We start from the raw sequence: 10,149 nt of genomic DNA on the forward strand, positions 1-10,149 counted from the left end.
TCGGAAACAGGCTCCAGGCTCTGAGCCATCAGCCCAGAGCCTGACGCGGGGCTCGAACTCACGGACCGCGAGATCGTGACCTGGCTGAAGTCGGACGCTTAACCGACTGCGCCACCCAGGTGCCCCATTAATCAGCTGTTTTAAAAACAATTCAAAAGAACCAAAACATGCTTTAAAATACAAGACAGCTGTAAGCCACCGGGTTGGCTCAGTCGGTTAAGCATCCAACTCTTGATTTTGGCTCAGGTCACAATCTCGCAGTTGGTGAGTTCAGGCCCCAATTCGTGCTCCACATTGTCAGCCTGCTTGGGATTCTCTCTCTCCCTTTCTGCCCCTCCCCCACTCACTGTCTCTCTCAAAATAAACAAACTTTACACACACACACACACACACACACACAATATTGTTGGGGCACCTGGGTGGCTCACTTGGTTAAGTGTCCAACTCTTGGTTTGAGCTCAGGTCATGATCTCACAACTTCGCAGCTTCTGCCTCGCACTGTGTCTGTCTCTCTCCCAATAAATTAAAAAGACACGATGTCGTTGTATTGGTTCCTTCAAACCTTCCTGGTGTACTTCACAGCTGTGGGCACTGTCGAGGCCAATTCCCACTCCAACGGTGTTTTCTAATCATAAGGGTTGCAGGAGGAAGTGTTGTCTTACCACAGTTCTTTTCAGAACACCTGAATCTTGTGAGATTTGATTTCCTACTGCTAAGATAATGAAGATAACAATATAAACAAAGCCATTAAATAAAAAATCTTACGAGATCATTTAAGAATCCTGAAAACATCCAGACAGCTCGGCTAGGTCACCTTATGCGCGCATGGTTACTAACATACGTCTGAGCACCAGCCTGCTTCTGGAAGAAGGGGATGCAAGCCACAGCAAAGACCCAGATACCAGTGGGAGTGAGCTGCACGCAAGCCAACCTTCACAGGTTGGAGGAAAATGCTGGAAATCCTGCCACGGCAGCATGGACATCTTGGAGAACACTTCAGAAGGTCCCCCAAGGAACACTGAGGTCTTACTCCTGCCTGGGGCTCCTATCTTGACCAGCAGTCTCTAAACAGCCGTATGTCATCCACTGCTGCAAAATGGTATTTGTTTCATTAACAGCACCCACGATTTGGATCTGCAAAAGGCAAAGACACACTACTAACATTCCAGAGTAAGAACGCCTTTATTCAGACGTGCAGGACGATGCGGCTTCAGCATCCAGGACACAGACACATCCTACAACTCCTCCTGTTTTCTCTCCAGAACACAGGCTGCAAGATGGCATAAGCAACTTGGGGGAAAAAACACATTCAGTCCAAAACCATTTCCTGTGAGCTCCAATCCATGTATTATACTCGTTAGCTTCAATTAAATCAGGAAAATTAACTTTGCATTTACTTGCCTAACACAGTAAGTCAAAGATAAACTTTAAACAGGGAAAAACATGCAACGATGAGTGGTCTCTCCAGGTGGCTCCATGAGTATGATGGGGAAAGTGAAACACGCCCAACAGACGTCAGGACGATTACATACAGAAATAGGACAAGATGGCCAAATCGCTATTCAGGTGTCATGTGAACAATCTCTCTATAAAGATACACGTTAATGAAAAAATAACATTTCACAAATGTACGTAAGATAGCTATTCTAATTAACGGTGAAAGCAAATCCCTGAGCTGAGAATAAAAACAGATCTGTGAGATGCCACAGCCTGAAAAGAGGCTCTCTTCTAGTTTATTCCTCCAGATGGTCAGGTAACCCATAGATTGATTACGCTGAGCCAAAAATGCCCATTAGCCAAGTTCACAGGTGGTACAGTGAAGGTCACTTCTAAGAGCACAAAATTACCTTGAATGCAAGCATGCTAACAATTAAAGGCTTAACACACAGAAACAGAAGCAGCCTCTGGCCACTTCCAGTCCTTGCTGATAGACGGAGCAACTCACCACGATGAAAACAGAAGGGAAGCTGTGGAAGAGGAACATTCTCCTGGGTACTTATGGGGTTCTTTTTTTCTCCTGTGTATTTATTTTAAAGGGTCACCATGCAAGGCACCCTGGCTAGGACAATGACCTGCCCGCTGTGGTGGCAACCAATGCTTGCAGGGGGGCCCGGAAGGCGGCTCCCCACTCCTGCCGTGCCCAGCACCCCCCTCTCCTGCCCTTTTTCCTGACTTCTCTCCTTAACGTCTTCGGACTCAAACCTGCCCATAAGCACCCACGAGCCGGTGACAGCAGAAATGGAGAGACTGCCGACCTCTGGCCCATCCCAGGGGGTTAGCTGTGCTGGAAGGGTTGGGCCAGGCCAACAGGAAAGGAGGAGACAGTGTGGGAGACAGTGCCAGGGGAGCGGATGCCATAGTAAGAGATTCTCTAGAGTCAGGAAGAGGAATCAGCCTTTACATCCTGAAAGAGGTATCTTGCCTTTTCTGTACGGCAGGAGAAACCCGGCCCAAGGCAGGAGGCGAGTTCCAGAACGCCCATTCCTGAAAAGCTGTCGCCGAACGTACTGGTGGGAAGCGAGCTGACCTGAAACAAGAGACTCGGGTTGCAGGGATTCCCCTTCCTCCTTAACCCCACTCTGCACTTCACTTTAGTGTTTTAATGAACGAGAACGGAGTCTGAATGTGTTTTTTCCTCACGTTGAGATTTCTCTCACCTAGACTGCACAGTCTGACACGGACGGAACCCGGCAGCTGCTCTGGGCAGGCACAGGCCCGTCCTGAGTCCCATCCTTTTAGATCTGGTGTGGTTTCGACTGCGGGGACAAAAGTTCTGTAACACCGAACACCGTTCTCGCCTTGAACTCTGAAGACAGAGAAGAGCACAGCTTCAGTGATTCCTCTTCTTTTGTGGGAAAAAGGTATACTTTGTAGGATTAAACTCTTCCCAGATACGCTCAAATTCTTCCAGAAAAAGCCTCACATACTCTTCATCCTCCATAATCAAAACATTTTCTCTATTGTTCTGAATGGCTTGAGTGGTCCAGTTGAGGGAGCCCGTGATCAGCACCTTCTTGTCCACTATGGCAAACTTGTGATGCATGTAGCCCAGGTCCTGATCGTGTCGCACCTGGATGCCTACAAAAAGGGCAAGTCAGACTTCTCCACCGCCTCTTACAACGCTTTCGTTCAGACACGGGAGCCCCTCCTCAAGTGCAGACCGTTTCCCAGCAGCTGCCGCTCTAGTTCTGACTTGGTAGGGGAGACGGGAAGCTCGTCACCCTCGGGCAGGAGGCGGTGGCCGAGCCAGATGGTGACCAGCCGCCGCCAGCGCACAGGAGGGAAGGCCGAGGGAAGGGGGAGCGTGGTGGCCCAGGACCGGGGGGCGGTGGGGACAGCCGGTCCCGAGGGGCGGGACGGCAACACTCACACAACTTGCCTTCTGGCGCCGACAGGCGGCCCTGGAACCTGGGTGAGGTCTGCCCACCCGCACTTCTCAGGGACGCACCAACCAGCACAATCCCGGGTTACTGGTTCTGGGAGGGCCCATCACGGACCCTGCCAGAGGGGTCAGGGCAACAATCGTTCGCCGGGCTTTCCTTGCCTTCAAGCTCTCACTGGGCCCACCCCTGGAACTGGGGCACCCCTGCCAACGCCACGCACGCCAGCACCACACCCCACTGCATAAGGGGAGGATGGGCCTCAAGCAGGAAGACTGCAGGAGAAGCCAGGCCCTGGGTGCTTCGGGCGAGGGAATTCAGTGTCACCCCAAAGCCAGCCGGCTGGGGCCCCTAACTCCCAGCGTGCCCTGGGCCTTTCCACCAAAGCAGAAAGAGTTCTAACTGCTACAAAACCGAATTCTCCCTCGCTTTGCCTCCTTCACTCGCCACGGAGCCTGTAATCCTTGCCTTTTGTTTTCCTGTTTGTCTCTCTCCTACCGTTTTCAAACTCCCCTCGGGCAGGACCCGTCTGTCCATCCTCCTCTGCCTCAACCCTGGAATAATGCCTACCTCCTGGGTTATCTGCTTAGTGGACGAGACCATAAGAAATGTGTGATTTAAGAGAACAGTTTAAAATAGGCTGCTTTGCAACAGAGTCACCAGACTTCACAAATAAAAATACAGGATGTCCAAAGTAAGATGTGATTTCAGATAAACAACAAATACTGTTTTTATTAAAAAAAAAAAAAAAAAAAAAAAAAGGTTTTTTTTTTTTAACGTTTCGAGAGACAGTGCAAGCAGGGGCAGGGGAGGGACAGAGAGAGAGGGAGACACAGAATCCAAAGCAGGCTCCAGGCTCTGAGCTGTCAGCACAGTGCTGGACATGAGGCTCGAACTCACGAACCGTGAGATCATGACCTGGGCCAGAGTCAGACGCTTAACCGACTGAGCCACCCAGGTGCCCCTACAGATAGTTTTTTAAAGTAAGCGTGTCCCATGCAATATTTGGGACATACACTAAAAAGCATTCGTTGCTTATCTGAACTTCAAATTTACCTGGACATCCTATATTTTGCCAGCAACCCTGCCTTGTAACCTTCCTATCCCAGGGGACCCGAACACCGCTTCTCTAACCAACCCGCCAGCAACTCCTGTTAGCTCTACCTTCAGAACAGATCTTAAGTCCCACATGCAAAACACACCGTTATACTGAGGCTGAGGAGGAAATACAGACCTCACGGGTAAGCCCAGAATCTGAATTTAGACCCTTTGCAGAATTATTCATACTTCCCGCTTCAACTGTCCCCATCCCAGTGCAAGAGAAAGGCCAGCCAGAGGTATCCGTCTTACCTGTCCTCCTGCAGCCAGAGAAACAAATTAACTGCTCACCATCTAAACATTTTAGCTCCACGTTTTTTAGTATATCATCTTTATTCATTTCAAAAGCCCCAGCATAAAATTCACTAGTGGATTTAAGGTGAAATGACTTTTCCTCCTTTAGCCCCTCAGTCCCGAAGCCCCACCTTCGCCATCTTGGCACACCTGCTCCCATGCACACGGTCACTGAGAGTCCGCTAGCGGCGGGCCTTGCAGGTTTGTTTTTACAGTTCGCCCTTGATTTCCTGAGTGCTGCCTGGCTAAGCCATTGTCATTTCAGTCTGCAACGTCAAAAACTCAGCTGGTGGGGCTACATCCCCTGCCTCTACCCGGTACAGGCTTTCCCCACAGCCCCCCAAGGCCAACGCCAGTCATCAGAAACTGGGAATCACAGGAGCTACGTCCGCTTTCCCCGGTGTCGCTGGGCAGGCCCCCAGCCTCTGAGAATCCCCCAGATCTTCTCCACTAGCGGGGAACACACATCCTGCTCACTCCTCCGGGCTCACACTCAGGTATCCAGCGTTAACACCTCCCTGCACAGAAGTGCACCCACTGGGTGAAGGCAGGTGCTCTTTACAGACGGCCCTGGAGTCTCTCCAGGCTAAAACCATCCTGACCTCACAAGGCCACCAGCGGACATATATGGGGTCTCACCTATACTCAGACCCCCCACCAAGTTTCTGCTTTTGACATTCTCCCCCAATGCCTAAGGCCCCCGGGGTCACATCATTCGCCAGGCTGGGGGCCTGATGACCCTCCCCAGAGGTTCTCCACGGACCTGAGTCCCAAGCCGGGACTCCCAGCCTCTCTGGCGCGGCCTACCTGCCTTGCGGAGCAGGCCGATCTGCGAACCGTTGAGGGCCATGTAGTCGCAGTCGGTGATGACCCGGACGCGCACCCCGCGCTGGTGAAGCAGCTGCACCGCGCGCCCCAATTGCGGGCTGGAGAAGGCAAAGAGGCAGAGCTCGAGGCTGGCGCGGGCGGCCAACAGGGCGCTCAGCAGGCGGCTGAGCGAGCTCTCGCCGTGGGGCAGGCTGCACTGGCAGCCCGCTGGCGGCCCCGACGGCCCCTCGCTCGGGGCCTGCAGCAGAGCCTCGGTGCAGGTCACCTGCGACGGGAAGAAGAGCACCTCGCGCCGCAGAGAGCTCCGCCACCCTCGCCGTCGCCAGGCCCGCAGCCAGCGCAGCACAGAGGGCAGCGCCTCCAGAGTCAGCGCGAGACCCACGGTCGCCACAGCCGCCACCCGCCAACGTAACCGCTCCATGCAGCCTCGACCTGCCCCGCTGCCCACGGCGCCTGAGCGCTCGCCCCCGGCCACGTGCGCCCGCACCTCTCCACCCACTGCGCCTGCGCACCTCTAGCCACGTGCACTCAGCGCCCCCCCCCCCCCCACCTCCACTGCCCATCACGCCTGCACCGCGGCTGGCCACGTGCGCCCGACCCCCTCCCCCATACACACCACCCACTACGCCTGTGCGCCCCGGCCCTGTACAGCCACCCCCGGCCAACCGCGCCTGCGCAACCCCAGGCCGTGCGACCGCCCTCCAGCCACGGCCCACTGTGCCTGTGCACCCGCAGGCCCCGTGCGCCCCACCCCCCCCAATGCCCCCCTCCCACACGTCCCACCACGCCTGTGCACGCGCAGCCTGGCTGCACACCGCCTCTCTGGGCTTATTCGCGGCCCCACCGCGTCTGCGCGCCCTCTGGCCAAGTGCACCGGGCCGCGCCCGCCTAGCCCTGTGGAAGTGCATGCGCCCCGCAGGCGCCCCGATACCACCCGCTCCCCGCAGAGCCTGCAACAATCCAGGTCCTCCTCCCTTTGAGGGGCAGTAGAGCAGCCGCGACCGCTCAGCTCAAACCTTTCCTTTTGCTTTAGGGGCGCGGCTAGGCAGGGCTGGGAGAAGGGTCTGGAAACACACTGAGAGTGTCAAATAAGGAATGCTTAAGCTGGTGGCAGGGTTTGAACTCAAAGTGTCAGAGACAGTGGTGTGATGGGGATGGCCCCAAAGCCAGTCTTAAGCCCCTTGTTTCTACAGAATTTCCCAATATAAACTTGTTATTTGGAGATGCCTGTTCGTTCTGCTTTAAGCATTGAAAGGGCGGGCCTACGCCAGCCCAGCCGACTCCATCTTGTTCTGTGTCCTTCACCTTGACCACACCTCCTCCCCTTGAGTAACCCCCCCTCACCTGCCTAACAGGACTCGGACCCTTCCCCAGGACCCTTCCCCAGCCAATCGGCTGAGGCCATAGCCATTACCTCACCAACTGCCCCCAGGCCCCAATAAAACCTTTGTCCTTTTGAAACTCGCTCTCTTTCCCTGGTATCTCACCGCTGCGTCAGTGCAGGTAGGGGATTGAGCTCGAGCTAGCTCGAATAAAGGCTCTTTGCTTTTGCATCGGACTCGGCTCCCTAGTGGTCTTTGGGGATCACGAATTCTGGGCATAACAGCATAAGCTTGGTGAAAACGTAAGAAGGCCTCGGTCCTGTCTTAGCAAGCACTGGACCCACTGTATCACTTAGGAGGGGCTGTTACTTTCACAGGGAGAGAAGAGAGAGAAGGGCTAAGTTTTCTTTTTTTCTATTTTTTCTTTCTTGAATCCTGGTCAGGAATTTCCACGGTTAATTTAAGTCTGTCTATGGTCTTTGAAAGGAAATAACTCCACAGTCTCCTCCTTGTAACCAGCTGATGGTCTTCATGACTTCCATCCATTAAAAAACAGGAAAGGAGCTGATCTAAGTAACTTTGGGAAACCACGTTTTAACTGGAAACCACAAGGCTAAACACAACACCAGCTGCCCGTCAACACTGTACTCTGGGTGATACCTTTATTTCCCAAGGCGGGGAACTGCATACACGCGCACTGGGGTTGAGTGCATTAGTCGTCGGTTGGCGGAATAGTGGGAGCCAGGGTTCTCTCTGTTGGATGGGGTAAGAGATAAGCACCGGAGAAGGCTTGAATGATCCCTCTGGTACTGGATTGGGGTCAGAGACACCACAGTGAACTCATGGTTAGCTTAGTATTTATAGTAAAATACGTACTATGTCAGTTTTGACATACCTCACATACCTCAGTCCCCCAAGAGGCCCAGAAGCAGTGACACCCCGGCAATAATGAGCATGCTAGGTCCCAGATCTTAGTTTCCAAACACCATTCTCCTTGAAGAAATAACAGATTCTGGGGGTTGGGCACGGAGACTGTAGATGTATTTTCGGCATCTTGTAGTACCAGAAATTGAACATGTGGACATGGCAGCAGGAACAAAAGACACAGGAGTAGCCTAAAAGAGACTCCAGTGGCCAAAACTGGAGCAAATGGAGAAACAAAATAAATACTTGCAGTAGTTTTTATAACCCAAGTGCAAGATAAATATACATGACTCTATACTGCTATAAATAAATGACTGAATAAAGAAACGAGAGAAGACACATGTCTTCCTTGCAGAAGAATTCCAAATAATATATGTAACTACTCCTTGCTACGGGAGGGAGAACTAAATCCCTTTGAAAGTGGGGAGAAACCTTGTAAACACCACCTTAACCAAGTGATAGTGACCATCACCAGAGATGTGTGAATGTTACATACCCCGGATATCATGAGAAGGGCACCTCACTTCTGCGGTGGTTGTTCCCAAAGCTCATGCACCCAGTTCTATCATGAGGAGGAAACGTCAGAAATCCAGATGGAAGGACTTGCTATCCCATTCCACAGGATAACTGGCCACTATTTTTCCAGACTGCCAAGGTCATGAAGAGAAGGGAACCGCTTAGAGACTGTAACAGACCAGAAGAGACTGGGGGGAGACTTGACAACTAGATGCAACGTGGTGCCCTGAACTGGATCCTGAAAGAGAAAGATAGTGTAACTGGGAAAAGGGCTGAAATGTGAAAAAGTCTGGAGCTTAATTAATAGTCACGTATCAGTGTCCGTTTCTTCACTTTGACAAATGCATGATAGGGATGTAAGATGCTAATAATAACGGAAACTAAACTGTCTGTGCTATCTTTGAAACGTCAGTAAATCTAAAATTATTCCAAATTAAAACTTATTTTAAATGCTGAACGTTCACCTTCCGTATGACCCAGCTATACTGCTCCTAAATATAACCCAAGAGCAATGAAAGCACACGAAGACTTGTACACAAATGTCTGCAGATTTATTTGTAATAACCCAAACCTGGACATAATACAAACATCCATCAACAGAAAAATAGCCGAACCCTCGCCTGTCCATACGATGGAATACTATTTCACAATAAGAAGAAACAAACTGCTGATATATATGGATAAATTATGCTGAGTGAAAAAAGATAGACAAAAGAAAGTATATTCTGTGTGGTTGCACCAACATGCAATTCTAGGAAATGCAAACTAGAGTGAAAGTAAATCAGTGGTTGCCTAGAGATGTGGGAAGGGAAGAAAGAGTATAAAGAAACATACAATGAGATGTTCACTATCTTGATGGCGTTAATGTGCATACGCATATGTCAAAACCTGTCAGGGTGTATGGTTTAAATGAGTATAAATTATTGTATGTCAGCCATACTTCTTAAAAGTGCCTTTTTTAATTTACAAATAGAGCCCCACAGTGTAATTCTAGCTCCCCTACGTCACAGCTGCGTGACCTAGGGCGAATCGCTTCATTCTTTGAGACTCACTTTCTTCACCTGAAAAGACAGTAAAGAATGAGAAGAAGGTGAGCACAGTCCTATATAAAGAGGTAGTCAATTCCTCTCTGTAAAAACAACCGACCAACCAACCAACCAACCAACCAAATATGCGCGTGCATGCGTGTGCGTGTGTATTAGGGAAAATGGTCAATAACAACCGCGTCAGGGTGCTGGAAATCCACCAAAGGCAGACAATAAAATGAGAGGCATCATTTTTTTTAAAACTGCTGGAGGGGCGCCTGGGTGGCGCAGTCGGTTAAGCGTCCGACTTCAGCCAGGTCACGATCTCGCGTCCGTGAGTTCGAGCCCCGCGTCAGGCTCTGGGCTGATGGCTCAGAGCCTGGAGCCTGTTTCCGATTCTGTGTCTCCCTCTCTCTCTGCTCCTCCCCCGTTCATGCTCTGTCTCTCTCTGTCCCAAAAATAAATAAACATTGAAAAAAAAATTAAAAAAAAAACAAAAACAAAAAAACTGCTGGAGGCTGCTCCCAGCCGTTCACCCTCCCAGCTCAGTTGGCAAAAATGGTGGCCTTACCAATGTGGGACCGGCTGCAAAACCCTAAAATCTAGGTTTTTACTTTTGCTGGCTAAAAGTGGTGGGTTCAGTTGGGAAATGAATGACAAACACCTGCAGCCTTACCAACCCAAGCTTCTGGTCCAAGGTGAGGTAAGCCGCAGACCAGCCAGAAAATAGGATAGAAAGGGCCCCAAAGTGAGAAAACCATA

At 51.2% G+C, this 10,149-nt stretch overlaps 1 protein-coding gene and 1 long non-coding RNA gene across 2 annotated transcripts; both read right to left on the reverse strand.

Annotated features, from left to right (window-relative positions):
- Nucleotides 1-1,163: 1,163 nt before the first annotated feature.
- Nucleotides 1,164-6,026, reverse strand: PLD6 (phospholipase D family member 6). Its single transcript, XM_040452995.1, has 2 exons — nucleotides 5,580-6,026; nucleotides 1,164-3,078 (listed from the first exon to the last, which is right to left on the reverse strand). Exons 1-2 carry the CDS (start codon nucleotides 6,019-6,021, stop codon nucleotides 2,831-2,833), a joined length of 690 nt encoding a protein of 229 aa, XP_040308929.1. The 5' UTR covers nucleotides 6,022-6,026; the 3' UTR covers nucleotides 1,164-2,830.
- A 1,736-nt stretch (nucleotides 6,027-7,762) lies between these two features.
- Nucleotides 7,763-9,654, reverse strand: LOC121015795 (uncharacterized). The gene is made up of 2 exons (XR_005783970.1): nucleotides 8,343-9,654; nucleotides 7,763-8,062 (listed from the first exon to the last, which is right to left on the reverse strand). It is a non-coding gene; the product is annotated as an uncharacterized LOC121015795 (long non-coding RNA).
- Nucleotides 9,655-10,149: the final 495 nt, after the last annotated feature.

This window comes from Herpailurus yagouaroundi, unplaced genomic scaffold (assembly GCF_014898765.1).
Source record: "Herpailurus yagouaroundi ecotype Mexico unplaced genomic scaffold, PumYag 208, whole genome shotgun sequence".
NCBI lineage: Eukaryota > Metazoa > Chordata > Mammalia > Carnivora > Felidae > Herpailurus > Herpailurus yagouaroundi.